Here is a 27,002-nt window from a genome sequence, read left to right as displayed (position 1 = left end):
AGTGTACCAATATATCTCGCCATCAGAAGAACGTGCCGGTCGTGGAGAAATGTCTTGAATTGCTTTTTCGCACGTCATGATTCTAGGTGGATCTAATCTCTATGCCTTTTGGTAACCCGCATCGGACAGTCCGGTCTGCAATGCTTGGATTGCACGGTCAATGTCATCACGCTTGGTGTCAGTCTGAACACCAGTTAGTAGACGAAACACTTGACGGGGAGCCTTCATGACTTACAACGCTGACACCCATATGCCCAAATCTAATATACTTAGTAGCAATCTCCTTGTGAAGCCCGCCAGCGAATATTACACCCTTCTTCAGAAGATTGGGCAGTAACTCAGGCGCCTTGACATTTTCTGGAAGATAGATTGCAGTCATTCCATTCGCCTGGTCTGCGGGATCCGAGGCCAACTGCTTCAATCCGAGATCAGCTACCGCCTTCTTGATCTTCTGAGATGTTGCGTGGTGAGCCGCGAAGCGCTCAGACAACGGCTTAGACAAGATTTGCGTCAACGAAGTGTGTAGGGCATGGATCAGCTGTGGTGAAGGAGTGGCGAAATAAGAGGCTTTCTTAGCCTCGTAGTTTTGCATGACTATAAGACGATTAGTGGTTTAGCAATTCGATAGTAATGAATAACTTACTTGGCATCCAGTTTTTGAAAGACGCAAAGTATGACCCTGGAGGCGTCTTTCTGCTCTGGAACGACTTGACTGCTCGGCCGCTGAACATGGAAATGGATAGACCCGCGGGACACCCAATTGCTTTTTGGCTTGCCGTGATGACACCATCAAGTTGCCATTTGTCAAAATCAATCTCCTCACAACCAACACTGCACACGCCATCGACAATGATTAGAGTTTCAGGAGAAACCCGGTGTACCAATTCTGACAATGCCTTGAGCTCGCTCAGAACTCCAGTGGAAGTATCGACGTGGGTGACCGTCAACAGCTTGTACTTCTTTTCCTTCAATGCCTTCTCAATCTCAGGTAGTTGAGGTCTTGAGCCGATTGGAGCTTTCAGTTGAGTCGGCTTGGCACCGTAAGTCTCAAAGCAATCTGCGAACGAGTCTGCGAAGTAGCCAGTATGAAGTACCAGAACATCATCACCAGACTCTGCCAAATTGGCTGCAACGAGATCCCAACCAAGAGTACCGGAACCAGAGATGACAAAAGGTTGTGATGATGGATCGGTTGTTTGGAATAACTTTCGAAGCATAGCCAGAGTCTCGCCGAACGTTGCTACAAATGGAGCACCGACATGGCTCTCACTATATGCCAGAATAGATCAGCACATCTGCTGGAACGAAAGTATCCAGAGGGAAAGGGTAGGATGAGCTGGAGTTACCTGTAGTGACTCATGGACTGAAGAACAGCATCATCGAACTCAATTGGCCCTGGGATGAGCAAAGCGGGGTGGTTTGGTTGACTGAACATCTTGTTTTTTTCTGCAGATTGCGAGCTTGAACTGAATGCTCTTACACGGCTGACAGATCTTTCCACTGGAAGTGTTTCGATAGAGTATGGAGTGTTGATTGGAAGTGATGGCCGAGGATCTAAATGCCTGGAGATCAAAGAAAGTCTGGCGTGGGGAGCCACTTTGAGATAGCGGGGTAGGCTTCGGAGAGCCAGGACTGCGAGAGTTGACGTAGATGGGTCAAACCTTGCCGATTCGTCAACGGTACTTGTAAAGGAGTGTGGTCTGATAGACTGCAAAGTATCTTCAGAGGTTACGATTCGGAGAGAGAGTCTATTGGTTTAACTTTGAAAATCTCAGACATTCACCATGACGATTTTGAGTCTCCGAGATCGCAGCTGGTCCGTGCTGAACCTCGATAGACTTTCCGTTCACTGATGCGATTCTTCACTTTGCAATGTGAGAGCTCTTTAATGTCCTAAGTTTGTGGGAGCAATGAATTTCTTACGAATTCTTGCATCTGTTTGGATTCCACAGAAGTAGCACACTGCTCAAAGAGCCTATATCTTTATCAATACCATTTGCTAACTGTTATTTGCAAGATCTCCAAATCGGTCAGTGAGGTTCTTAGGTCCCATGATTGTCGTGACCGTGGACAAGATTATGAAGAATTCTTCTCATCAAATCAACTAATTCTTTCTTGAATGTTAAGAAAAACGTGTATTTAGTGCTGACATGTTCAGGACAAAAAGATAATTGGAGTTATTTCTCTTCGTCTGAAAAAGTCTAGAATACGATCCTTCAGCAATTGCAAATCTTATCTGAGGCTGTTGCTTTGAAATTTGGCTTCTGACATCAAAGTTCCTTAGAGGTCCTCAAGTGTGGTCAAAATTCTGTAATCGCCATCGTTCCTTCCTCACTTAGTTCCTTTCTCGGAAATCTAAACCTTACACACACGCTCCTTCCTGCATCTGCTATGAGCACATGGGATTATGTCTGTCAATTTTAGCTGGACTTTTTGTCATTCTTTTGAACTATCTTTACATCTCATCACACCTAAGAATGGGCGCTCCTCACCCTTCCAACTTCCTATCACTAGATCCTGTTCTTCCAAGTATCTTCACTTTCCTACAAGACAATGGCGCTGCCATCCTATTCGATTTTCTCTGTTGCATTACGCTCTCAGCCGTAGCAGCTATCGTCCACTTTGCTCCAAACTACAAGTCAGATAATCGCATTGTACCTGTGAACCTCGGGCCTTCTGATCAAATTATGTTTCCCACAGAGCTGCTTTACCCATACAAGGAGCCGCTGGTTTCTACTTTAGTATGCACTTTTTTGGTCCTGTTACTGCCATCAGTGATTATCTTGCTCTTCCAGATCAAGGTACGACGCTTTCGAGATTACCGTGCTGCAACAACTGGTCTGGTGAAGACTGTACTCGCTGCGTAAGTAGAACTTTCCCTGTGCGTAAGATCTTACCTTTGCGGTAATCAATTCCTAACAAATGACTTCCACACAGAACGATTGTATCTGAGACGGTCAAGCACTTCGTGGGGGGCTTTCGGCCTCACTACATTGAGGTCTGTCAGCCAGACCTTACACTGCTCACTAGTGTCAACACTACTACCTCGAACGCAACTTGGTGGATGGGACCGGCAGCATGTACAGGAGATAAGGCCAAGGTCCTCAACGCGTTATGGGGCTTTCCGAGCGGTCACTCTGCCACTTCATTCGCTTCTTCTGTCTTTATGGCCCTATACCTTAATGGCAAACTGAAGCCATTCTCTGATCTTGCACCAGGGGTCTTAGACCTTGCGATTGTCCTCTCTCCACTCCTGCTTGCGTCGCTGGTATCTGGTTCGCAATATGTAACGCATGTATGTAGGTTCTCGATCTGAGAGTCTATCATGGTCTAACAAACACGCAGCAGCATCATGCCCATGAAGTCCTAGTTGGGATGCTCATTGGCACAGTCAGTGGACTGTGTACGTACAGAGCTCGCTATGCTGCTATTTTCAACTTCAGGAACAATCACATCCCTCTCCCGGCATTCCCGTGTACGATCGATGATCAACAGAACGATCAACATCTATGTCAGCCGGCGTGTGACGAGAAGCTTCCCACAAGAAGATGGTGGGCGAGGCTTTCTGAAAAGGGGGGGAATCTTACGTTGGGAGATGGCTACCCCGAGGTGCCAAGACAACAAAGACGGTGTTTAGTATGGTAGTAGCTTCGAGATGAGAACCCGAATGGTCTTCATATAGGATCCTAACCCAGCTCGTCAATGTACGCCAATGACAGTCAAGAACATCGCCGGCATATAGCCATGCTACTAAAGATAGGGGCTCAACTCTAGCTCCATGGCCAGTGCTGGACAACAGGACATAGACATAGATGGTATTGGATAAGTTGTAAGAATTAGATTATACAAGTATTATCAGTAAAAGTTGCCCTTGGGCAGTGCTACAAATACAATAGTAAAAATGACGGTAAGAATAATTGCCCACAAATTCGCCCCGAGCACAATCTTATCCTGAAGAATCCTCAAGGTCTCGTCTTGCGTCCAAGTCTGCTGATCGAACACCTTCCTAACCAACGGTTTCCTCTGATACTTCTCAACCCAACTGGCATCATCGAAGCTATTCTTTGGACCAAAGAACTGGAAACTCGAGGGCCTGAAACTAGAACTAGAATCATCCCCTTTATCAATATCGTCATAATTCCCCGTCCTCGAAGCCATCTGCACAGTTCGGTTCGCCGTACTAGCAAACGAATCCCTCCTCTCTTCCCCAAGCTCGGAATCGAGATCCTGTTCCCAGGGACGAAGACACCTCGCATGCGAATGATGCAGAATTACACAAAGACCCTTGTAAGCAGCAACCAACGTTGATAACCCGATAAACCACATCGGAGCAGCGAGAATCCTCCACCATCGACTTACACCCGAAAGCGTCAGGATGATAGCGATGACGAAGCCGAATCCGGTGTGCAAGATGCCCATGGTGCGGACGAAGAAGACGCGGGGTTTGTTGCCGTTGCAGATGGACCAGCGGATGAAGTTCGGGTGCGATTGGCCGCGCAGAGCGGCTTCGACGATTTTCACGGCGGGAGCGAGGGCGGAGGGGTGCGTGGTGTGTTGGAGGGCGTGCAGACAGAGAGCTCGGTCTTTGTGTGAGAGGTTTAGTTCTCTGGGTGCGCTGAAGGTTATGTAGTGTCGCATTACGCGGTTTATTTCTTCGCGCATGGGCTGGATGGTGACTGTTTTCTTGTTAGGGTTTGATAGAGAAGGGAGAGGGGGAGACATACATGGTTGCCATTTCAGACCTGCTTGAGCGGCGAGCTCTGCATCGCTGGGAGCCGAGGAGCCGGCAAGAGATGGAGTTGTAGTCCCATCGGTGGCCAGAGACATATGTCCTTTGTGGAAAGTAGGGCTCTTGGGACTGAGAGGTGCTTCGTCTTCGCTGAACATGATGGCTTCTTTGGCGGCGTAACCGGCTTCCATGATATTTGCCACACTGCCATCTCGCTTTGGTTTCTTTTTCTCGGTGTTCTCACCATCCTTCGTCAGATCAGGGATTGCTTTGGTATCTGGGATCCATTCTTTGGATAACACTTTGTCTTTCTCTGGAAGGGCGTTGAAGCGTTTGGTGTAGTCCTTGTACCAGAGGTAGAATTGGAGATTTTCTGCATTGTACTCGACATATATCAAATAGTCCATGAAATCGTTCAAGGAGCATGGCTGGTAATAAAGTCAGCGTTGTTGATGCAACATATAATTTCATGTTGCACATACTGGAAGAGCCTTGTTGTTGATGACTTCGTCAAATGAAAGTCCATTTGGAATTGCTCGCTCGGAATCTTGTAAGTGTCAATAGTCATTCAATAATTAGTCTGCACAAGAAGCTCACTCTTTGCTCTTTCCACGTAACGAGCACACTCTGTGGAGTTGATTGGACCCGCAGGCTTGTTCAGGTAGTCCGGACGACGGTAAAAAAGTATAGACATCTCGTTTCAAAAGCCCCTCACTCGGCTCGAAGAATACCAGATCAAGGAGTGACTCGACGGAACAAAACGAAACACAATAGAACACACAGAAGCAAAGACGAAAAATGACCGTACAGTTGGAGACGACAGTGCCACGTAAGTGGAGACGGGAGCACAGAAGCATGTCTGCCACATGGGAAGCAGTTTGTTTTGTATCGACGGCCACACCCTAAGGCAGTCTACTCAGCATGAGCAAGCCTGCAAGTTTGCCGTTGGGCTTGACAGTGATCATCCGTGCTCTTCTGGTTGGAACATTTCGATAGTTCTGTGGCACTCCCCTCCACTGCTCCAGTGTGTTTGTTGGACTAATTTGAGCCGGCGCGATGAAAATCGAAGTAGAGAGGACCCCACTTGGAGCAAACAACGAAGTGACTGGCTCCCACTTGATCTGAGATCCAGGCCTCCCGCATCTCAGCTATGCCTCCGGCGGGAAAATACCCAGCAGTTCAGGATAGCCGATAGGAGAGATTTGACGATCTCAGCCGCTTTGAAGCCTTCAATTTAACTTCGATGCGCAATAACGTCGGCGGGCTTGAACTCTCTGGGGTTCTATCGCCGAGATGGAAGACTTCTTCAAGCCGCAGTGGGGTTGATGTTGGCAGGTGAAGTCTGTGCAACTGGAAGTGATGCCTTGATATTGATAGCACCATCCCACCGGTGGTCCAAGTGCTGTCCAAGTGATGCGTTCTGCACAGATTTGCGAATGCCGGCGCCCATCATAGCGCTTGTGCCATCTCAAAGAACGGATACTGTACAGCACGTTTACCCATCTCCGGGACTAAGCGGTTTCCCGCTCATCGGAGCATTCTAATTTGTCGTGCACAGAAGCATTTTCTCAAGGACGCAATTGTTCGTTATGCAGCTTGGGAACCCCTTTTCTTGATCGAGGCAGGGTCTGCATCAAATCTACACCAAGGTGAACCATTATGCAGGGGCGACCCAAAGATCTTGACATATGGACGACCAATCGACGGCGATGTCCATGGATCGCCCGAATTAATCGGGGTGCAAGTCCAGATTTATGGGACTCGAGTCTTCGGAGACAAGGGAGGAAAATACTTCGTATCTGCTCCAGATTTTGAAGCGGGATACGGGTACAGAGATCATTCCGCACTTCTCGAAATTGACCTGCCGTTCAAGTGCAAGCTGCCGCTATGATACAAGGTGATGCCTGGGCATGGACCCTGCACGTACATATCAGCTCTTCATAGCTATCAATTATCAGTTCATTCATCTCACAGCTGGGAACGCTGATCGACTTGGCTTGAAGTTTAAAGTTTTAAGTTTTTGACTTTTGATGTCCGGGCCGGGGCAATTTCCCTGGCTTTTCTTAAAGCAAGATCGACGAGTGCACTTGAAAGTTTGGAGATGGCTTTCCGACTACGGAGTACCGAGGTGATAGATAATAAAAACTAGGACGGAATAAGAGTGACGGAGGGGGTCATTTCATCGATCTGAACTTCTTGTATCACTAATCAGAATTCATCGATGGTTGCGTGTGATGAGTTCTTTCTGACTGATCACAAGCATCATGTTCTTGCTTGTTTTGTGCCTGCTTTGATAGTGATCAACAGAGTCAATGTTGGTTGGGAAAGGGAGTTGCCGGTTCCAGTGACCGGCAGATGAGACATTCTCAGTTGGGCTGAGGTTATACTCAAAAGGGAGCGGAGTGAAAAAAAATACCCACCTCGAGGTGATGGACCACTTGACAGACACCCCAGATCTTCTTGATAGAATCTCACGATCTTCGATTATCAATAGCGAAACTACCGATAACTAATGCATATCAAGCCATGAATTGAGACATTCTGTCTCTTGGCAGCTTCACGATCGGCAAAGCTGTCAATACTGACATCGTGACACATTTTTACTAAAAGAAACCCGAGTCATGCAAGGTCTTCGACAATCACACCAAAACCTCGTTTAGACCACATCAATCCTCATATTCTCAACCCCTTTCTCAATCACACCCGGCCCAGCCATGGCAAACTCATAATCCAGATCTGGTTGAGCTTCAGCATACAGAGCATTCTTCTCACTTGCCATCTTGAAGTTATACGCGGCCTCTTCGTCGCTAACCACGTGTTTCTTCAGCGATGGGTTACCAGCTCTGGCGGCTTCGATTTGGAGTTGCATCGCGCAGCCACGATCCAAAAGTCCGAACAAGAAGCCGGCTTCGTCAACGGTGCTTCCAGTTGACAAAAGCCCATGATTGAGAAGAATTGCAACCTGGTATTGTTAGACTTGCCATTTGTTATCCACGAGTTGTAAGAATCACCTTGTTCTTAGGACCTAAAGCACGAGCAATGTTTTTGCCTTCCTCCTCGGCAAATACAATGCCACCATATGCTGCATACACAGCAATCGAGTCGTAGAGGTAGCAGATATCCTGATTCAGCATGTCTAATCCAGTAGCGAAACTTGACCATGCTCGACCAGCGTTTGTGTGTGCGTGGCATACGGCATGAACATCGGGTCTCGCTTTGTGGAGCTCAGAATGAATCAAGAATCCTGCAGAGTTGGCTGTTCTGCTCTATTCTTCTGTCAGCATTTCCATTTAGTTCTATTGAGAACAATGATAGTACCTTGTTTCCTCCAACTACTTTTCCAGTGTGAATATCGAGACAGATCAAGTCGCCAGCAGTCATGAGACCAAAGTGCTTTCCAAGTGGGTTCATCCAGATGTAATTAGGATATTCTGGATCCCGGACAGAGATGTGGCCAGACATTCCTTCGGTGAAACCTTTGCGTGAGAAGTCTCGGAAGACAGCTGCAGTATGGGTTAGGATATGTGCTCTTTCTTCGGCATGGGTGGCGAATGTTGGAATTCCTGGACTGAGTAAGTAAATGTTGAAAGCAAAGTTGAATAGAAAGCTAAAGGTAGATATTCTACTTAATGTACGAAAGGAAGAGCATCAAATATATGGCTGTTCTGCTTGTAAAGAGGCTTCTAGACCCAGCATCTGTTCTGTTCCAGTCGAAGATGTCGACAAGTTCTCAAGGGCAGACCAGGACCATGACAGAGCGCAGTTTTGCACCAATTCTTCTCTCCCATTGAAACAATAGATGAAAACTTTCTTCTCACCAGGATGAATAAGAGGTCCATGGCTAATAGCCTCCAAAGGAGTCTTGTCTTCAGCACCATGAACGTGTTTTTCTGGTTGTTTGGCTACCCCCACTTTCACCTCTGGGAGCTGGACCACAATATCTGATGTCGCTGAAGGAGCCATTCTGAGATTATGAAGAATTCGAAAAGACAGTAACAAAGGAGGAGAAAACAAGGAAAGAGTTCTATGTTTGCAAGATTTTTCTCTATTTTTCTGTGCTGAATATAAGCTATCTTTGAAATGAAGTGCCACACTTGCGAAGGGCGCGGGGTCCCGTTTGCAAGAATGGGGAAAGTGTCCGCGAAGTGAAATGCTCGAAACATAATTGGCTTATCTCTTTGAAGACCCTTTCTTATGACAACAACTAATCATCAAAAGTTGTGACATCTCGAATGATTTCTGACTATATTTGGGATGTGATTCCGTGTTTGGTAGTCGTGTGACGAAAACCGCCGACAATTGACGATTGGAACTGCATCAAGGCATGCATCAAAAGAAGTTGATGATGCATACTAATCTCATGCTTCTATGAGACAGAAGACCAATAGAGCACTGTTGTTCATACACCAAATCGGATTATGCATCAAGTTGGAAGGAGAGAGGCTTCTGGGTGTGAGGCTGTATCTCGACTTGAGACTATCGCTAACATGTTGAGATCTTGAATATGACGCCTCTAAACAAACATGCTTCAAAGTCCTAAAATACCCCTCAACATATGTCTTGATCATTCACTGGAACTCAAGTAGTGCCAGCTTGAGAAATCAACGTCTGGAAAGGTTAGTATGCAGTCACGTGAGCTGTATTCAATCCATTGGACTCGCCAAGGAGTACGACGACGATGTTACAACTTTGCGCCGGAGCTTCTGCTTTTTCAGGAACCCCATCCACAACTCTTCAGACTCAAAATTTGATTACCGACAAACTTCAATCAACTCATGCCCGCTTCATAGTTCGCATCAAACCCCCAAACCACGCTCCTAATCAACAATGACCTCCCGCCTTGTCCTGGTCATTGGCGACCTCCACATCCCAGATCGAGCTCTAGACATTCCCGCAAAGGTACTCCTTATTCTATACTATCCCTTACACCGGTACTGAGCCTTCAATCACAGTTCAAGAAACTCCTCACACCGGGCAAAATCGGCCAAACGCTCTGCCTAGGCAACCTCACAGACAAACCCACCTACGAATACCTACGAAGCATAGCACCGGATCTCAAGATAGTAAAAGGACGATTCGACGCCGAAGCTACCTCTCTTCCCCTCTCGCAAGTCGTCACACATGGGTCGCTGCGCATAGGGTTCTTAGAAGGATTTACAATGGTGGCTCCTATGGAGACGGATCTTATGCTTGCGGAGGCGAATAAATTGGATGTAGATGTATTGTGTTGGGGCGGCACTCATCGGTTTGATGCTTATGAGTATGAGAATAAGTTCTTTGTCAACCCGGGGAGTGCTACGGGTGCGTTTACGACTGGCTGGATGGGTGAGGGAGAGGAGCTTGTGCCGAGCTTTTGCTTGATGGATGTGAGTTGTGCTGCTGCTCCTTTGTGGTGTGAAGATACTGATTTTTGGGACAGGTGCAAGGTATTGGTTTGACGCTTTATGTCTACCAGTTGAGGAAAGATGCGAATGGAGTGGAGAGTGTGAATGTCGAGAAAATAACCTACACGAAGGTTGTGGGCGGATCATGATGGGATGACAGAGCTATGGTTTACATCTACCTTGGCCGAAAGTAATGGGTTGGCGGTGATAAAACCGCCATGGATGTATAGGAGGAGCTCTGCTGAAGGCTGTCACCATGTTGGCCGACCTCTGCTAAAGAAGCCTTATCTTCTCAAGATACTACAGGCATTTTCATTGCATGGCGTTTTCAAGGGTCAAATTCAAGATGGGGTAAAACATTCCATTGGTATCATATCAATTTCGTGATCAACAAACCATTAAAAATCAGCGCTCCCATGCTCATCTTATACAGAATCGCTCATCCAAGCAACACCCGATAACTTCAAGTATCGTTTCATTAATCATAACATCATGCTTCGTCTTCGTGCTGATATGCAGTCACTTCTAGAGCCGACCTGGCCTGCCTCTGTCATAGACGCAGCACTTGTAGAACGAGTTAATGATCGCTGCGAGTCGGTTCCTTTGGACAGCTCGGGATTGGTGCCGGTGCTTTTCAACCCCAGGGTGGACTGTCTTCGTCGGGATTTCAAAAATTCGGACTTTTTCGGTGCTTCCATATCTGATGCTTCACTGTCGCTTTGTAGCACATCTCGAGAAATAGACGGATGTCTTCTTGAAAATCTTAGAACAGGTTTCTCCGCCTTGGTGGCTTTCTCGGGCTCCAAAGGCTGAACTGGTGGCGAGCCTTTGAAGTCGTAGATGTCGAGTTTCTCCATCTCCTTCGCCAACGCAATCTCATCTGCTGGTGACTTCTCTTTGATAGCAGCTCTTGCTCGCCTGCTCTCTGCCAGCAAAGCAGCAACAGTACTTCCAGATGTTGGATTAGACAGCTCTGATTCCGAATGATTCAAGATAGATTCACGTCTCTTCCTGTGCGTTGTGATACTGCTCGGTAAACTATCTGGGGCTTTACTGCTGAGAGGGCTATTCTCTACCGTTGCCGTTGACGCCGCAGGCATACTTTTCCAAGCATCGTCCGCTTCAGGCTCTGCCTTGATTGTCACAGTACTTGTGCCTAAGCCTTCTTCGAGTTTAGTGACGCTTGGACGCTGAGCTTTGCCGTCCTTTAACACTGCATCAACGAGGTCTTTGGTAGGTCTTCTCATCTTATCTCGAAGATTTGGCTCAGCATAGCTGACGGCACCTCTAGCTCGGCGACTAGGTCTTTGGCCGTCAGCACCTGAACTAAAGTCACTTGGCGGCGGTGTATCTCGGGATTCAACCCGGTTTGTCGAAGGTTGCGAGGAGGATGGCGAGAAGATGTCGATTCCCGCTGGCGTTTCAGGCTCTGGCTGTACTTCGATAGTCTTCATAACAACATTGGCCGTTGGCTGAACTCTTACAGCTTCTTTTCTATCCTCGTTCGAATGGTCTTTTGCGAAATCCGGCTGAGGAACATCTGCTTTGAGTGGCTTACCACCGTCTGAGACTAAAGCTTGCGTATTCTTCCTTGGTGAGTCGTTGACACTCTTCGGTGCAAGAGCTTTTCGGGTAGTTGAGGTTGCTGAAGCATGCAGCTTGTCCCGGGATGCCCCTCTAGGAACAGCTATCTCTCGAGTAGATTTGCTTCCGGTCCTCTCTTGCTGATTCATTGGTTTATTCCTTAGTTTGTCCTCCTCCTTAACACGAGTAAATTTGAAGTCATCCGGAGAGGGAGGAACCCGCGGCCTGTCGTTCTCATCATCGTCTCGAACACTCAGTTTTCGCTTGGCTCCGCTCTTCAATGACAATTCTGTATCCTTGCTGCCAGGTATGGTCTCGTGAATATTCGCCTGTCTGGGCTCTACAGTAATAGTACTGTCCTTCCGCTTTTTCCTCTGTTCTAGATTGACAGACAATGCTGGATCGAAGCTTGATGGTTCTTCTATCTCCTCTTTTTTCGTCCGTCGTGGCAGGTCAATCTTTACAGGATCTTCATCCACAAATTGTGACACTGGGGGAGGTCCTATTTCTGGAGAATCTGTAATGTCTGCCTCGGCATCTGCAACAAGGCTTATAATTTCCTGGCGTCTATGTATTATCAGCAAGTATTCATCAACCGTGGGGAGGAGTTATACTCGAGGGTTCTCCTAGGATACATCTTGTTCTCCATTATGGGCGGTAAGCGACCGTCCTGGCCACCAACTGCTTCACTGAGAGTGCACATATTCTTCCAATTCCTCTGATCTGGACTTCTCGATGGGCTTGCTCTTGTAATCTTGACAATTTTGGGGGATGGCTTCTTTGGTGCATCATTTCCTAGTTCAGAGATCAAAGATCCAATTTCAAGAAGCTTTGCCTCCAATTGCGACTTTAAATCGATGGCATGATCCGCTACCCTCTGCGCTTTTCCTTCTTCAAGTTCTTTTTGAAGTCGTATTATTTGTTCCCTCAAGCCCAGGTTCTCTGCCAGCAATCTTGAGGTCTCGTTCTCGAGGTTCCGAATCCGTAATGACTGCGTTGAGTTTGCTCGAGCAATATCGCGATTCTGGCGCATGAACTTCCGTTTCACTATAATACAAGTCAGTAATGTGCTCGGCATCCTAAAGTTGTAGGCGTACGGGATTCCATGGTCTCTTGAGCCGGCGCTGGCTCATTGAGGCGGGCCATATTTATGGCATGCGGCAGATAAGTTGTAGACTGTATTGGTATAGAGCCAAAGGTATCTGGACTTGTGTGCTGCTACTATGGGAGGAAAGTCGTATGCGTCTTGTCCCGTATCTTTATCTTTGCGCAGTGGAAGAAATTTGTGTTCGGGAAATGTCAATATTTACCATATCGACGTTTGCGGTTAGACTGTTATCTCTTAGCGTGTAATCCCTGATGTCTTTCGATGTTGGTGAAAGCCGACGAACATTGATAAGACCTTCAATCGCATTGCACGCCCTCGCAGCAACTCATCCAGCGCAAACCTCACAGCGGATGGAATTGATTCATACTTGGCAGATTGAAGTTCTCCGAGTATAACGTCCCTCAACAGCCAATATGTCCTACTCTTCACGACCCCTTCCATCGCATATTCGACAAGCTTCGACTTCTGGTAATTCTACATCAAATGGACAATCCCCGATCCTGCTTGCACGAATAAATGAGAAAAAGGCAGAGTTAGAAAATCTCAAGCAATTGAGAGATCTTAGTGCTGGCTTGGCAGGACAGATGCAAATGCTGGAGGAAAAACTCTCTACACTATCAGACGGCACAGAAGGTTGGGATGAAAAGTTTCAATACGAAGCCATCTAGCTAATTACGATGTAGCTGTTGCGACTGTTTTGGGAAACTGGCATAATGTTCTCCGAGCCATCAGCATGGCCTCAAGTGCGTTCATATATACAAAGCCCCGAAGTCTGCTAATGGAGTCAGTGAAAATTCCAAAGCCCAAAGAAAATTCCGAGGATGCTGAGCCGAAGAATGATGAGACAACCAGCGATCCAGCAATGCCACTACCTCAAACATTGGTCAGAATACCGACTGAGCATGCTCCGATGCTTCAGCAGAACAGTACAGGCGGAGGAGCCAGCGCCGAGTAATTTAAGATGCAGGAGGGGGGAAAGAACTCAGAATTGGCAGGCAGTGGAGAGGAGAGCATCACGACGGCGTTATTTGGCACATAGATGGTGGTCTACTGGGTTATGTTTACAGGAATACTTTGATACCCTCGAAATGATTGATGACGGTCACCTAGCTAGGTTAAGAAAACTGAATTGAGAAAACGGACATTGGGCGAGTAACATGGGTCTCCCCGGAGTATTGCGCACTCGATTATGTTTTGCTTTCATCCCATATCTGAGGTATTATGGATTTGGCGCGTCGCGAATTCGACGCGCTCCTTCCATTTTCGCCGTTGCCCTGGTAATAGGCTAAAAAAACACAGTGTTTCACCTTCCATAAAGGAAGCAGTAATATCAAACGTCGCATGGACATCCTCGCAGCTCACAGACAACAATCGATAAGTGCACTGACAGTTGCTCACTTACCTCCGCTCTAGCATTTCTACGTGGTCTTTACATTCCGAGTCGCATTGCCTTCAATTCCTCTCAAGGAACTGTAACGCATAGCAAAACAAACCCGGAGACAGATCTCATTCTGGCGATTGTCCCGGCATAATACTAGCATACCAAGCTGCACAGTGGATAAGGAACATGGCTCGAGTGACCCGATCGAAGAAAATCGAAATCGCCGAAGATCATACTGCCCTTGCGAGTCAGACGCCGTTACCTGACACACCTTCGCAGCAAACACAGCCTCTTACTGAAGTTCACAATTCAATGGGAGCAGATATAGCTGCAATGGGCGACAACACAATTGCTACTGATATTAAAGGCTTGAAAGCTGCCTACAAAGCTGCGCTTGGAATTGGAATTGGAAAGAAGGCGAAAAAGAGCAAGGCCAAGAAGGGAAAGCAGGATCAAGAATCAGAGGATACTATCACAGAGCAGTTCATTTCTGCTGGCGATAGTCCTGTTCCTGAAGCAACTCGTCTCCTACTTCAGAGCCGCGAAGGTAGCTTACGATCTCTTCTGGAAACTGAAGCTCTTCAACGGAGTCTAACACAAGCATCAGAACATGCAACAATCAACAAAGAGCAACAAATCGTCCCTGCGCCACGCATTACTCGCCGTCAATTAGCACAAGCACAAGCAGGTCAGTATGGTTTTACAGAGTTACTCGGAATGCAGGACCCTTCTCTCATGACGCAAAAGCTGCGCGATATCGATTTCGTTTCTCTCTTTGGCGGCCGTTCAATGGGGCCGTCTCGGAGCTTTAAGAATGCTATGCCTCCACCGGGATTATCTCAGAACCAAACAGTCACTAACAATTATCTTTACTTAGCGGAGGAAGCTCTTGCAAAGCAGGGAGCCGTTGCGCAAGACACAAAAAATCAGATTGAGGCTGTGGTACTTACTGTGCCGGCAGAAATTACAAGTGATTCTGGGGATTCAGCCACCGAACAAGCAACAGTAGTTAGCCAGGCTACTCCATCTCCTTCAAGATCTCCAGTCAGGACTCTCGCAGAGGTTGAGGAGGTGTACCGACGGGTGGATTCTCCGGCGCCTGCATATGATGCAGGCGAGGATTCCTTTGTACAGCAAATTACTGGGCGATCGCCAGCAAAACCTGTCTCCAGAATTGAAGATTCAGTCGAAGCTCTTGATCAACTTGAAGAAGCATTAGATGCTCTTGATCAAGCGGCCTTGGCAGAACGGATCGTTTCTCCAGAGAAAAAGCGATTTCCACGTCCTCATCTGAACGAGAAAGCCATTATGGACAAGAAGACACTCGCGACCAAGGCTCAACCGCCCAAGAGCGGTGCCACAACAATGCGACTTAAAGCCACGGCGCCGCGACCTTCTGTTCTCAAGAAGGCTACATCTATGACTTTCAAGCCCTCCCCTACGGAGCTGTCAAGATCATCTTCAGTGCAACTGAAGGCCCAGCCCAAGGCAAAGGCTCCTGTCAAACGCCCACTCAGTCTCATGCCACCAAAGGAAACTGCGAAGTCAACTAAACCACCCACTCGTCCTACTTTTGAGCTTCCAGGTGAGGCTGTAGCTCGGAAATTGAAGGAACAAAAAGAAGCTCGTTTGGCTCAGCGAGAAACCAACGAAGACAGCTTTCACACCGCTCGGGTAGTTTCAGGGCCAAAGATCAAGTCGACAAAGCTTCCAACCTATCCCACTTTTGAGCTCCCTGGTGAAGCAGTGTCTCGAAAGAAGCGAGAAGCTCATGAAGCTCGTTTGAAGGCTCAAGAGGAGGAAGATCGTAAGCGTCGCGAATTCAAGGCTAGACCGATCCGCAATAGCATCGTTCCCGACTTCGTCCCTCGCGATACAGTTGCTAGTCGAGCTAGACAGAGCAGAATTGGACTTGAGAATATGGGAGTTGATGATATCTCGGTTTCTAAGAGAGGTTCAAATGTTGGTGCTCACCGGCCGTCGATCTTAGAGCTCAGCAAGGCCAACATGTCTGCCCCTCGTGCTAAAGCTGCCCCTCCGGTTCGCAAGCCTACCCCTACAACACACGGTCCTTCCATGAGTGGACGCGCCATGCAACGCACACTCTCGACCACTGATGTTCAAGTCCAACGTCAACGCGCACGGGACATCTACAATCGCGATGCAAAGCTGGCAGAAGATTTGGAACGTGAGAAGAGAGATCGTGAGGCTGCTGCTAAGCGAGCTAGAGAGGAAGCTGCTGAGCGAGGACGTCAAGCCAGTCGTGAATGGGCTGAGAAGCAAATGGCTAGGAAGATGGCTGAGGGCGATAAAGGCATGAGTGCTGGCTATGGCCCAGGTGGTCAAATGGGTCTGAAGTCATGAGTGAACAGAGTCGAATGATGAAGTCTTGCCTGGTTTAGTCGATGTTTTTTCAGGTTGTTATTCTGTTTTCTTATTAGCGGCGGTCAATAGCGTCATGCGTTAGGAGTTTTCTGCATTCTTTCGTACCCCTTGACTCCTCAGAAGAGGTACAAGGTAGTTGCATTGTTTCTGTGTTGGTTTCGTGCTTGGGATCGCATAGGTTTGGCAAAGGGTTCATTCGAAATTGTAGGAATAGTCGTGGTCGAGTTCGTCAAGTAGTGGTTTGAATGGAAATCATTCTTGAATAACAGTTTCCCATGATAACAATCCCTTCCACGTCTGGAGCATTCTGATGTCTGTGTTTGAAGGAAGAATCAGGATACTTAGACAGTGATTATCCTAATAGCTCCCTTGAGACTATTTACAAGTCCGAATCCTAGTCCAAGTCTAGAAAGCTATCTAACCAACTCTATCCGAACAGCTTCTTTTATTGCATATCGCAAGGATCAGTAGGTTGCGATAACTCATATGCGACATGTTGAGCTTCCTATGTCTCCCAAAGTCTTTAGAGTAAACATGCCATCTAGAGCCAATGCAGTCTCAGAATCTGTATTGTTGCACATTTCAATTCCAAACGGCACAGGTGCATCTCGTAGCCTGGCTCTGAGTGTATAGAAGTTGAGTTTCGTTGCTTGTCGTGATTTCTATTAATTGTCTGCAATTATAGCTCTTAGATTCACTGACTGATTTCCTTACTGTTAATTTTTGTTGCACATCGCAGTGAAGCAGTTTTTAATTTGTTTACAATTATCCTTATTCAGCTTAGCTTAGCTCTTACTTCTGTGTATTCAAAGAATTCTAGCACTGAGGACTACTAGTGTTCTTGCCCCGGAAACCAACCAATTCATATGCTGATGGCCAACAACATTACCTTCCTCCCTCAATTCGTATCAGCATAGCAAACACACATCCACACGCCAATACGTAACGAGTCTCCACCTTGTGGGAAAGCTGATAGCTTAAAACACGTGATCCGAGCAGTAAACGCCGTACAAATGAAATGACCCTCGTAACGAACTCTCGTATTAAACCTTAACCGCCGCCCAACAACAAACGCCCTTCATACCCCTGGACGTGTATGTAGCTTCAGCCTCCCTCGCCTTTTCCCGGACGTCACTGAAAAATGTGACTTGTTCAAACTCTTCTCTTCATTCTGTGAAAGCACGATGAGGGACTGTCTACTTCTTTCATAGGTAGTAGCGATCAGTTGGTTAGCTGGAAGCATGGCGACGCTGTTGACGAATCTCCGGAGACGACTGAAATGGAAGGGAGGAGTGGCATCCGTTTTCACCATCGGGATGCTGGGCCTGTTTCTACTTTACCTGATGCCCCGAAAGAACGGTACCCCAGGATTACCGCTCGATGACAAGAATCGCCCAGTGGTGGTGCTCCGCCAAGGCAAAATCGTAGGCCTGGAGCTCGAAGCGGGATATCCCCAGATCCTCGAAGCGTTTCGAGGGGTTCCGTACGCTCAATCCACAGGCGGCGAGAGACGGTTTATGGACCCGTTGCCGGTCAATGCTTCGGATGAGGTGTTTGATGCGTCGCTATTCGGGGATGTGTGTCCAGCGGGCCCGGCGACGTCGGGTGCTCAGAGTGAGGATTGTCTTAATGCCAATATTTATAGGCCGAAAGAGAAGGGTGGGAATTTGAGGTTACCGGTTGTTGTCCATTTCCATGGAGGGTCGTTTAATTTTGGGGCGGGCGATAGCTCGAGGTCTTTGTCTCATTTTGTGGCGTGGAGTATGGAGCCGATGATTGCTGTTGGGTTTAATTATCGGGTTGGGGCTTTTGGGTTCTTGTCGTCGAAGATTATGGCGAAGGCTGGGCTGTTGAATGCTGGGTTGAAGGATCAGGTGCTTTTGATGGAGTGGGTGAAGGAGAATATTGCTGCCTTTGGGGGTGATCCGGACAATGTGACTCTCATGGGGAGTAGTGCTGGAGCACATTCAGTAAGTGGTGATTTCATACTGTTGTTCTCATTGACATCTGTCCATGAGAAGATGGTCTTAATTATATACCTCAAATGTCCAAACCAGACTGACATCCTCAGATCGGCCACCACCTCCTCCACAAACCAGACATCGCACCACCCTTCCACAGAGCAATCCTCGAATCCGGAGCCCCCACCGCCCGAGCCGTCTATTCCTACTCTAACCCCCTCCACGAGAAACAGTTCCGCGACTTCCTCCAAAAACTAAACCTAGCCTCCACCCCAGAGAAGGACCTCCTGCCCGCCCTCCGCAAAATCTCCACCTCAGAATTTAAAAAGGCCTCCGAAGCCATCTTCAACAAATACAACCCCTCCCTCCGCTGGCCCTTCCAACCCGTCATCGACGGTCCCGGCGGCCTCATCCCGGTTGCTCCCATTCACTCTTTAAAAGCGGGCAAATTCCACAAAGTGCCCATCTTAACAGGCTTCAATACTAACGAAGGCGCCATGTTCGTCCCCAAATCCGCCGAAACGGGCAAGCAGTTCACGGAATTCTTTCGGAACCTCCTTCCCGGGCTTAGAGAACTAGATCTAGAGAAACTAAACGAGCTATACCCGGATCCGAATCTAGACGAAGAGTCCAAGTACCTCGAGACTCGAGAGGGTCTCGGGAAACAATTTCTGCGGCTCGAGCAAGCGTATGGACAATTTGCCTACGTAGCGCCTGTTCGGCAGACTGCTCGCTATTTCTCGGACGTCAAAGGAGATGGGATATTTGGCCATGATGGCCCAGAGGTTTACCTGTATCATTTTGCGGCGAGGAGTTCGGTGAAGGGCGGCGCGGATCATGGGTCTCATATCCCGTGGGTTAATTACGTGCCGGAGAGGAGGGATAAGGGCGGGGTGGTGGATGAGATTTCGGGGTGTATGCATGCTTACTGGACGAGTTTTGTGACGAGTGGGGATCCGAATGCGGTAGAGGGGATGTGGGCGGGGAGAGCGAAGTGGCCGGTGTATCAGGGGGGAAGTGACGAGGCGAGGGTGCTGGTTTTTGGGGAGGGGAATGATGAGTTAGCGGGTGGGCATCGGGAGGGGGTTGGGGTGCAGGTTAGGGATGATGGGTTTGCGGCGGAGGAGAGTCGGTTTTGGTGGGGGAGGACGGAGTTGTTTGAGTTTTGAGGATGGTGGGGTGAGGGTGTAGTGGTTTTGTGTGTTTGAAGGGGTTTCTGGATGGTTAAGATCTTATGGGGAGGATTCGTCGCTTATGGTCGGCGTTATAGGTGCGGACATGAAGCTCGAGGTTTTACGAGATATGCATTTGATCTGATAGACTTTACAATGATAGCATATTTTATTCAGGAGAGCATACTAGCCTTCCCTTTTAAAAGTGATCGAAGCACAATGCAGCTATTAAATAATGTACTCCGAGTCTTCGCCGAACCACACTAATAACTTGCTGTTCTTTCTTTTATAGCTCCAGAGCTAGGAGAGAGTTCACGAGTAGTAGAGCAGTGAAGCGAGTATGCTTGAATGTCTCGGGTTTTAATACAACTCACGACTCACAGAGCTCTCTCCTATTTTCCAGCATTCAGCACTGCTAATCATCTAGTACCATCAAACACAAGTAAACCTCAAAATCCATCCATTCATCCATCCATTCATCCATCTACCTAATCTTATAAAACTCCGGCGCATACTCCACCAACCACCCCTTCTCAATCCTCGTCACATCCCTAATAAAAGTCTTATTCCCCGTCTCCACCACCTCATGAAAAACCACCCAATCCGCCTTGCGATTAAACATCAAGCTCGTCGGATGCGCATATAGTACCGTTCCGCCCGCTACATTCCGGAACGTCCCATCAGGCTGCATCTTCGCCGCATGGGCGAAGAATCCCGTCGTTAAGCAGCGTCGGATCTGTTCCCCCTTATCTCTCCCTCCTACGGTAAGGGGGAGAGGCTGATGGTTAGGGTTTGAAGAAGAGGACAGCGTTTCCGCGACGACGATGCCGAAGCGTTCGAGGTAGCGTTTGAGTTGGGCGCGGATACTAACCGCTCTACTCAACGCTTTGAAATTGAGGGAATTCTCGTGGCAGAACTTGGGCTCTTTTCGGCCTCTGGTGATGAATGCTTGATAGACGTTTAGGAGCGTGATATGGTCCCCTTCTTCCGCGGCGAATTTCCGGCGCGCGGTTTCCATCTTCTTCTTCTCGCCGTCGTGGTGGTGGATGAATATGTTGCCGCCGAGCGAGGTCATGGCGGCGATGGTGAGGATCTCGGGGAGGCAGGCGAAGGAGGGGGCGGAGAGGAGACATTTGGCCATCATGGGTTCGACGGCTAGCTCGGCCATGCGGGTCCCGAGGGGGGTGGTCAGCTTGGCGTAGGTGTCGAGGGCGCCGAGGGAGAAGAGGAGTTCGAGGGCGCGGATGAGCAGGGCGGAGGGCGGGGAGGTGAGGAAGGGGAAGCGGGCTATGTTGTCGATGCCCAGGGCTTTGAGTTGCAGGATCACGGGGGCGAGGTTCGAGCGTTGGATCTCTGGGACGGTGGTCGTGGGGAGGGAGTGGTAGCTTGGTTCCGTGTAGAGGCGGTAGCATTTGCCGGGTTTGGTTCGGCCGGCTCGTCCTGCGCGTTGGGTGGCGGAGGCTTTGGAGATGGGTGTTGCGGTTAGGGTTTCGATTCCCGTCAAGGGGTTGTAGGCGCGGAGTTTGACGAAACCACAGTCGATAACGTAGAGGATTCCGTCGATGGTGATGGAGGCTTCGGCGATGTTGGTTGAGAAGATGACTTTCCTGGTGTTCTCGGGTGCTTCTTCAAATACGTACATTTGCTGTTCTGTTGAGAGGCCGGCGTAGAGAGGAAGAGGCATTACTGTTTGGGCACGTGGATGTAGGGTGGCTGCTCGCTCTGAGATGGCTTGGACTGCTGTATCAATCTCTTCTCGGCCTGTGAGAAAGACGAGAATGTCTCCATCGGGCTCTTTGGTATGGATATCGAATACTGTTTGTACAGCTTTTTCAACGTAATCTTCTGCTGGAGTCTCTAGATAGAGGACGTCGACGGGATACATTCTTCCTTCGAGACTGATGATCCGTCCAGTCTTGCCTCCAAAAGCGTCATCTTGAGGTCCAGAACTACTCTCCGAGATGAGCTCATCTAAGCTGACCTCCTTCGGCTTGGACGACTTTGGCTGAAGATCCTCATCGTTCATGAAGAATCGAAGGAAGTCTTCAGCTTGCAAAGTAGCACTGCTGATAATGATTCGAAGATCATTTGGTCTCCGCTTGAGGATCTTTTTCAGGACACCCAAGAGGACATCCGTACTCAGTGATCTCTCATGGGCTTCATCGACCATAATCACGGAGTAACGTGATAAGAGGGGATCTACTAGAGCTTCTCTGAGTAGTAGTCCATCGGTGAGGAATTTGATGCGGGTTGCGGAAGAAGTAACGTCTTCGAATCGGATTGAATATCCGACTTCTTTACCGACTTCGCAACCCACTTCTTCGGCGACTCGAATAGCCACAATAGTTGCTGCTACTCGACGAGGCTGAATATGTTAGCATGCTTCTTGCGCTTGATGATTTTGGCTTACCTGAGTGACAGCAATGATTTTTCCGTCTGAGCACCATCCTGCCTGTTCAAGGTATTGTGGTATCTGAGTTGTTTTTCCCGATCCGGTTTGACCAACTACGATGGTAACGGGATACGTCTCGATGAGGTAGAGGAGATTTTGCCTGTGTTTGGCAATGGGCAGTAAGGAAGCGGGTTTGTGGAGGGAAGGAATGAAGTTGGCAGAGAGGTCGAAGTCTGCCATGATTTTTGATATTACATTATTATTGGATGATGTTTTTCTTTATCTCCGGAGACAGTCACGCGAGCAAGCGGTGGAAGTGTCAGGCAAAATTCCAAATGGAGTTGAAGAGTGGTTGTGGTTCTTTTGAAATAGTTGGCCTCAGGCTAATAATTAAATTTGAAGCTCCGTTCGCTTAAGCCAATCGCGAGTGATATCTCCGACCGAACAGCATCCAGCATGAACCAAAACCAAGTTTCCACTCTTCACGTCGTCGTCGTCGTCGTCGGCTGACGAAGGGGAAAATGCCATGATTTATGAAAATTGAGACGCTCAATTTTATGAAAGCAATTCCACTCACTCGTTCATAAATCGTAAGCAATATCGCACGGCCTGGCTGAATTTGACGTTCTTGATGAAATAATAAAGTGGGAGCGGCAATCTCAATCTCAATCTCCTAGATCCCCGCCAATCACCCTGCACCAACCGCTATCCCTATCCAGCAGGGCAGAGCAAGGAGATTTGCAGACTCCTGAAAATGAAAGCCAAATATTGATAAGGTTGATGATTTCTGACTGCTGAGTTGAGGTCTGAGGGGGAAAAGCCGAAAAGTCTAAATAAATGCTGAACTGAAGTGAAGAGTCCAAACGCAGCTGCGATCTCATGATCTCCCGTGACCGATCCTACGTCGCAGGTCACTCTACTGTATGAATAATCTTCCTGGAGAGGAGGAGAGGAAGAGGCAGTCTCGCCCGACGGCAGAAGTGTCAGTGTCAGTGTCAGTGTCAGTGTCGCCAGCGAATAACGAATGCGAGATGAGGCTTGATGAGGCTGCGTGATCCCTGTCGGCCAGGTGTTCCTGACTAGACCTATCCCAGACGGCCCCGAGATGGAGATGGTCACAGTCACATCCACCATTCCTCTCCCGTCTTGTCTTTCCTCAGGACGAGCCAGCAACAAGCAAGCAAGCGGTTCTATCAATAGACATACTGTATGTATGTACAATGGTACTGTAACCATCGTGATCCCGTTGAACCATCTGCTGCAGAAGAACAACAACATCCTTTCCGCGAATTGGTGTTGCATGATGATGATTCAGTGAGTGGTCGGCAGAGCAAAAGTCAATCGTCGACGGACGGTGGTGACCGACACTGACATTACAGTAACATTCACCTCATCTCGCCAATGGGGGATTCTGGATCTGAATGCTGGCTGGTTCCCTCCACTGTTTCGTCCCCTGAGCCCAGCCGGGCCAATGACCGACCACCTTGCCCATCTCGGTCTAGTGGCGCTCGATTAGCCAGGGCCCGGCGTCCGTCGACCAATCCACCTTCGTCTGTCTTAACGTGCATCCCAGCCCATCACAGCGCCTGTTCCAGTTCCAGTTCCAGTCCAGTTCGTCTCTTCTCTTTCTTCTCCTCGTCCCAGCCCAGCTTCATCGTTCTCACCTTCAACGCCCACCGTCAATTCCTCGAGACGACAGAAGTGCCTGCCAGCGGGCCTGCCATTCCTTTGGTTCACGACAAACAATCCCCTTCCGCTCCTTGCATCCATTTCGAATTCACCCATAGTCACTCTTTTCCCAGTCGCCTTGTTTGTTGCCCATGACTTGCTCTATTTGCGGTTTTACATCGTTTCAATAGTATTGCCAGCATATTGCGGAGATTGACTCACGAAACAACAAGCCCATCAACACGATCCACGATAACCTTTGGCCTTTTCATGACCGATCTCTATTCGAATCCAGTCGTTCCTTCCTCCACAGCGTCGCCCCGTTCCCGATCTTGGTTGTTCCGACCGCCCGCTTGCTTGCTTGCTTGACCTCGTGCGACGGAGCCCTTCGCTGGCACAAGGCTTGTTCGCATCTTTAATTATGGAGAATGCACATATTGGAGATATTGTTAGGCTGGGCCGTCGGATTCCTGTCGGGGACACAATTGGCAGAATGGCTTCAGCGATAAACATGGCCCTTCCTGATCGAACAATAGAGGTGCGCGACACAACCACAACCACATCCTCAGCCGATTCGACAGGCAGTTGCGGAGCCAGCGCGTGTGAGAAGCCCGTCAGCAACTCGACATTCACATTGCCCATTATTCTTGGTGTTGCGTAAGTTGGTCTCATAATACAATACGATGGTACCTAACAAAGATCTAGCATTCCTGTTGTTGGAGCCGCTATTCTATTCATAATTCTGCAGCGAAGACATACCCGCAAGCAACGAGAGGAGGATGCTAATGACCGACATGCATCAATGGACTTCGGTCTGGGAGATGTGCCGCAGCCATTGCGAGCGAAGAGAGCACCAACCAACATGTCGGAGATGAGCTATGGAGGAGAGAAGGGTGGGATGCGCCCAAATGGAATGAGTCGCCGTCAAGTCTCCATGGATCTGAACATGAGCAGTCCGTATCTCCTGCCACCGGAGCTCCAGAATTCTCGAGAATCTCTCCACTCGCTTTCGAGGACGATTCACCAGCAAGAAGATCCATATCGACCAGTAACTCAGTACTACCCAGGGGATGGTGCATCAATTCGATCGCAAAAGCAAGGCTCCTCAATCTACACTGGATCAAGTGCACCGTCGAAGTTGCATGATACATCATCAAATCTCCTTGCGAACGCTGGACAAATGCCTCGAAGCCATCCTCCAAGTGCAGAGTTCACCCGTCCTCTACGTCAAAACTCTCTTCCACAGAGCAACGCATCAGTCAGCCCAGTGGACTCCATCCCACCTCCTTACCCGGTTGAACCACCTCAGGCTCACCTGCCAGTCCTGACCCCTGCAGTACTGACTCCAGGATCACCAGAGAGTCAGAGCAGAGGCCTCCCAACCAGCCCACGACCAGGACAGACTTTGAACCCACCAGCCAAAGTTGCTGAAAAGCCTCGTGATATCCGTACGAGCAACGGCAACCCTGCGAACTTCCGACAAAGCAATGATTATCTGGCTGCCATGATCATGGAGAAGGAGCCTGCGCCTCCACCTGAACCTCGTCAACAAGCTCGTAGAGGACCTCCACCAGCAATCAATACGCTCCCCACAAATCCCCGTCCTGCCCGTAAAGAATCAATGCCTCAAGCCCCAAACATGGATGACCAAAACGACTATGGTGATGGATTCAAGGTCACACCTCCTTCGCCTGGTCGTGGAGAACAGATGCGTGGTCAGCGTTACTCAATGGATGTCCCTCCTGAGCAATTCGCTCAAGCTGGATTAGGCGCCCCCGGTTTTGATCCTAAGCGTTTGTCAATGGGTTTCCGTCCATTGCCTCCTAATGTCGTTACCGAGTCGGACGATCCCGAGGTCAGAGCAAACAGGATTCGGTCTTTCTATAAGGAGTACTTTGACGACAGTAAGCCGGCTCCCCAAGGCCAATATTATGAAGACTACGACGAGAATTACCTTGGTGATGCTGCCTACTTCGATCCCGAGACTAACACTTTCGTTATGCCATATGCGGAACCTGTTACTCGCCGCGCCATGACACCACCTCCAATGGGCCCACCTAGATTTCCAGGACCGCCCCGTGGTAGACAGGGCTCTATGGGAGCCATGAGCACTGGTGGTATGCGTGGACCTCCTCCAGGACCCAGAGCATACTCATCTGCCTCTGGTCGCATGGCCAAGCCTGGTCCAAAGAGACCTCTGCCTCCACCAACTCCTCTTAACAGCTTGCCTACACCATCCAAGCTGAGAGATGACTCGTTTGCTCTCATGAGCTCCATCGAGTTTGCTCCTCCTCAGACCTACCGTGATCGTGTTGCTGGCCGATCCGAAAGTCCACTCGGCGAGAGACGTCCATACTCACCGATGGTTCCGGCATTTGCTCCTGTCGTCAGTGCTTTTGATGAACTTGCGCCGATACCAAGCCCGTAAGTTAATTCAGTCACAAATGTCAAAGCTAGCAGTACACTAATGAACAAGCAGTCACATGCTAAGAAAGTCGGGCACCTTCACATCCCTGGACTTCGCACCACCCAAGAAGTTCAGAGATCCCGATAGCATGAGTGATGCAGGCAGTATTCGAAGCAACCGGAGCGGAATCTCACAAACCCAACTCGGTGCCATCCGCAATGGTGCTTACCGCATCAGCCGCATCCCCAAGGACGTTGTTTTTACCAAAGACGACCTCGCTACTACGTTGAAGCCGCAATGGGGAATGCGTGCAGAGTAGTTAGATGTAATGACCAACAGTAATGTCTGTTAGTTTTCCATCGGTGGGCATGCCTGTTTGGGCCACCACTTTCTCGATGCATTTGAGCGAGCATTTCCTTTTCGATTCACCATGAAAATACCGTCCGTCCACCAATACATCAAGCTTCTCACCAACTTGTTCCTACACCGCCAGCCATCCATCATCTCCCGTCTCGTCTCGTCTCATGTGTTCACAACGAGTCGCTGCTGGCTGCGGAACTCATGATAGCACGCAAACAAATTCTGGTTCCAGAGCAAAAAAAACCAAATACTACAAACGCTCTGGCTAATGTCTTTTCTCGTAATTAGATGGAGGAGGGGTTCTGGGATCAAGCAACTTTTTCTTTTTCCACGTCGTCTTTGGTGGTGGTGGTGGTGAGGAGTTGTGTTGCATATGTAAAGATGCCTTTGCGACCTGAACGGATGGATGGATGGAAGGGTTTCTTCATCATAGTCCGGCTCTTGTATAGTATAAGAAATGGCAATGGGATG

General features: G+C 48.7%; 12 protein-coding genes across 12 annotated transcripts; 6 read left to right on the top strand and 6 right to left on the bottom strand.

The window, feature by feature from the left end:
• Positions 1 to 99: 99 nt before the first annotated feature.
• Positions 100 to 1,435, bottom strand: LY89DRAFT_668516 (alanine--glyoxylate aminotransferase-like protein; the record flags this gene model as incomplete). Its single annotated transcript, XM_018213043.1, has 4 exons — positions 100 to 183; positions 236 to 594; positions 644 to 1,269; positions 1,347 to 1,435. 4 exons carry the CDS (start codon positions 1,433 to 1,435, stop codon positions 100 to 102), a joined length of 1,158 nt encoding a protein of 385 aa, XP_018072714.1.
• Positions 1,436 to 2,477: 1,042 nt separating this feature from the next.
• On the top strand, positions 2,478 to 3,761 carry LY89DRAFT_717925 (PAP2-domain-containing protein; the record flags this gene model as incomplete). The annotated part of the gene is made up of 4 exons (XM_018218381.1): positions 2,478 to 2,741; positions 2,802 to 2,863; positions 2,938 to 3,295; positions 3,346 to 3,761. The coding sequence occupies 4 exons, from the start codon at positions 2,478 to 2,480 to the stop codon at positions 3,643 to 3,645; spliced, it is 984 nt and encodes a 327-aa protein (XP_018072713.1). The 3' UTR covers positions 3,646 to 3,761.
• A 60-nt stretch (positions 3,762 to 3,821) lies between these two features.
• Positions 3,822 to 5,738, bottom strand: LY89DRAFT_46694 (uncharacterized protein). The gene is made up of 4 exons (XM_018207724.1): positions 5,327 to 5,738; positions 5,212 to 5,276; positions 4,725 to 5,157; positions 3,822 to 4,676 (listed from the first exon to the last, which is right to left on the bottom strand). Exons 1-4 carry the CDS (start codon positions 5,421 to 5,423, stop codon positions 3,856 to 3,858), a joined length of 1,416 nt encoding a protein of 471 aa, XP_018072712.1. The 5' UTR covers positions 5,424 to 5,738; the 3' UTR covers positions 3,822 to 3,855.
• A 1,450-nt stretch (positions 5,739 to 7,188) lies between these two features.
• Positions 7,189 to 8,692, bottom strand: LY89DRAFT_781420 (arad-like aldolase/epimerase; the record flags this gene model as incomplete). Its single annotated transcript, XM_018222481.1, has 4 exons — positions 7,189 to 7,691; positions 7,741 to 7,995; positions 8,048 to 8,292; positions 8,419 to 8,692. 4 exons carry the CDS (start codon positions 8,690 to 8,692, stop codon positions 7,386 to 7,388), a joined length of 1,080 nt encoding a protein of 359 aa, XP_018072711.1. The 3' UTR covers positions 7,189 to 7,385.
• A 709-nt stretch (positions 8,693 to 9,401) lies between these two features.
• On the top strand, positions 9,402 to 10,429 carry LY89DRAFT_46642 (vacuolar protein sorting-associated protein). Its single transcript, XM_018207720.1, has 3 exons — positions 9,402 to 9,628; positions 9,682 to 10,095; positions 10,149 to 10,429. The coding sequence occupies exons 1-3, from the start codon at positions 9,557 to 9,559 to the stop codon at positions 10,260 to 10,262; spliced, it is 600 nt and encodes a 199-aa protein (XP_018072710.1). The 5' UTR covers positions 9,402 to 9,556; the 3' UTR covers positions 10,263 to 10,429.
• On the bottom strand, positions 10,428 to 12,965 carry LY89DRAFT_46623 (uncharacterized protein). Its single transcript, XM_018207718.1, has 3 exons — positions 12,795 to 12,965; positions 12,312 to 12,744; positions 10,428 to 12,264 (listed from the first exon to the last, which is right to left on the bottom strand). The coding sequence occupies exons 1-3, from the start codon at positions 12,841 to 12,843 to the stop codon at positions 10,596 to 10,598; spliced, it is 2,151 nt and encodes a 716-aa protein (XP_018072709.1). The 5' UTR covers positions 12,844 to 12,965; the 3' UTR covers positions 10,428 to 10,595.
• Positions 12,966 to 13,099: 134 nt separating this feature from the next.
• Positions 13,100 to 14,021, top strand: LY89DRAFT_717920 (uncharacterized protein). Its single transcript, XM_018218380.1, has 3 exons — positions 13,100 to 13,438; positions 13,489 to 13,548; positions 13,594 to 14,021. The coding sequence occupies exons 1-3, from the start codon at positions 13,219 to 13,221 to the stop codon at positions 13,758 to 13,760; spliced, it is 447 nt and encodes a 148-aa protein (XP_018072708.1). The 5' UTR covers positions 13,100 to 13,218; the 3' UTR covers positions 13,761 to 14,021.
• A 126-nt stretch (positions 14,022 to 14,147) lies between these two features.
• Positions 14,148 to 16,811, top strand: LY89DRAFT_684267 (uncharacterized protein). The gene is made up of 3 exons (XM_018214846.1): positions 14,148 to 14,733; positions 14,794 to 14,874; positions 15,064 to 16,811. Exons 1-3 carry the CDS (start codon positions 14,373 to 14,375, stop codon positions 16,548 to 16,550), a joined length of 1,929 nt encoding a protein of 642 aa, XP_018072707.1. The 5' UTR covers positions 14,148 to 14,372; the 3' UTR covers positions 16,551 to 16,811.
• Positions 16,812 to 17,914: 1,103 nt separating this feature from the next.
• Positions 17,915 to 19,701, top strand: LY89DRAFT_583487 (putative extracellular lipase; the record flags this gene model as incomplete). Its single annotated transcript, XM_018209214.1, has 2 exons — positions 17,915 to 18,541; positions 18,643 to 19,701. The coding sequence occupies 2 exons, from the start codon at positions 17,915 to 17,917 to the stop codon at positions 19,699 to 19,701; spliced, it is 1,686 nt and encodes a 561-aa protein (XP_018072706.1).
• Positions 19,702 to 20,188: 487 nt separating this feature from the next.
• Positions 20,189 to 22,336, bottom strand: LY89DRAFT_733025 (P-loop containing nucleoside triphosphate hydrolase protein; the record flags this gene model as incomplete). Its single annotated transcript, XM_018219753.1, has 2 exons — positions 20,189 to 22,069; positions 22,115 to 22,336. 2 exons carry the CDS (start codon positions 22,334 to 22,336, stop codon positions 20,189 to 20,191), a joined length of 2,103 nt encoding a protein of 700 aa, XP_018072705.1.
• A 235-nt stretch (positions 22,337 to 22,571) lies between these two features.
• Positions 22,572 to 23,433, bottom strand: LY89DRAFT_46596 (uncharacterized protein). Its single transcript, XM_018207715.1, has one exon. It carries the CDS (start codon positions 23,396 to 23,398, stop codon positions 22,808 to 22,810), a length of 591 nt encoding a protein of 196 aa, XP_018072704.1. The 5' UTR covers positions 23,399 to 23,433; the 3' UTR covers positions 22,572 to 22,807.
• A 752-nt stretch (positions 23,434 to 24,185) lies between these two features.
• Positions 24,186 to 26,490, top strand: LY89DRAFT_696691 (uncharacterized protein; the record flags this gene model as incomplete). Its single annotated transcript, XM_018216852.1, has 3 exons — positions 24,186 to 24,421; positions 24,470 to 26,188; positions 26,244 to 26,490. 3 exons carry the CDS (start codon positions 24,186 to 24,188, stop codon positions 26,488 to 26,490), a joined length of 2,202 nt encoding a protein of 733 aa, XP_018072703.1.
• Positions 26,491 to 27,002: the final 512 nt, after the last annotated feature.

Source organism: Mollisia scopiformis, assembly GCF_001500285.1.
Source record: "Mollisia scopiformis unplaced genomic scaffold LY89scaffold_10, whole genome shotgun sequence".
Taxonomy (NCBI): Eukaryota; Fungi; Ascomycota; class Leotiomycetes; order Helotiales; family Mollisiaceae; genus Mollisia; species Mollisia scopiformis.
Note: the sequence above shows the minus strand (reverse complement) of the source record. Positions and strands in the feature narration are given on the sequence as shown.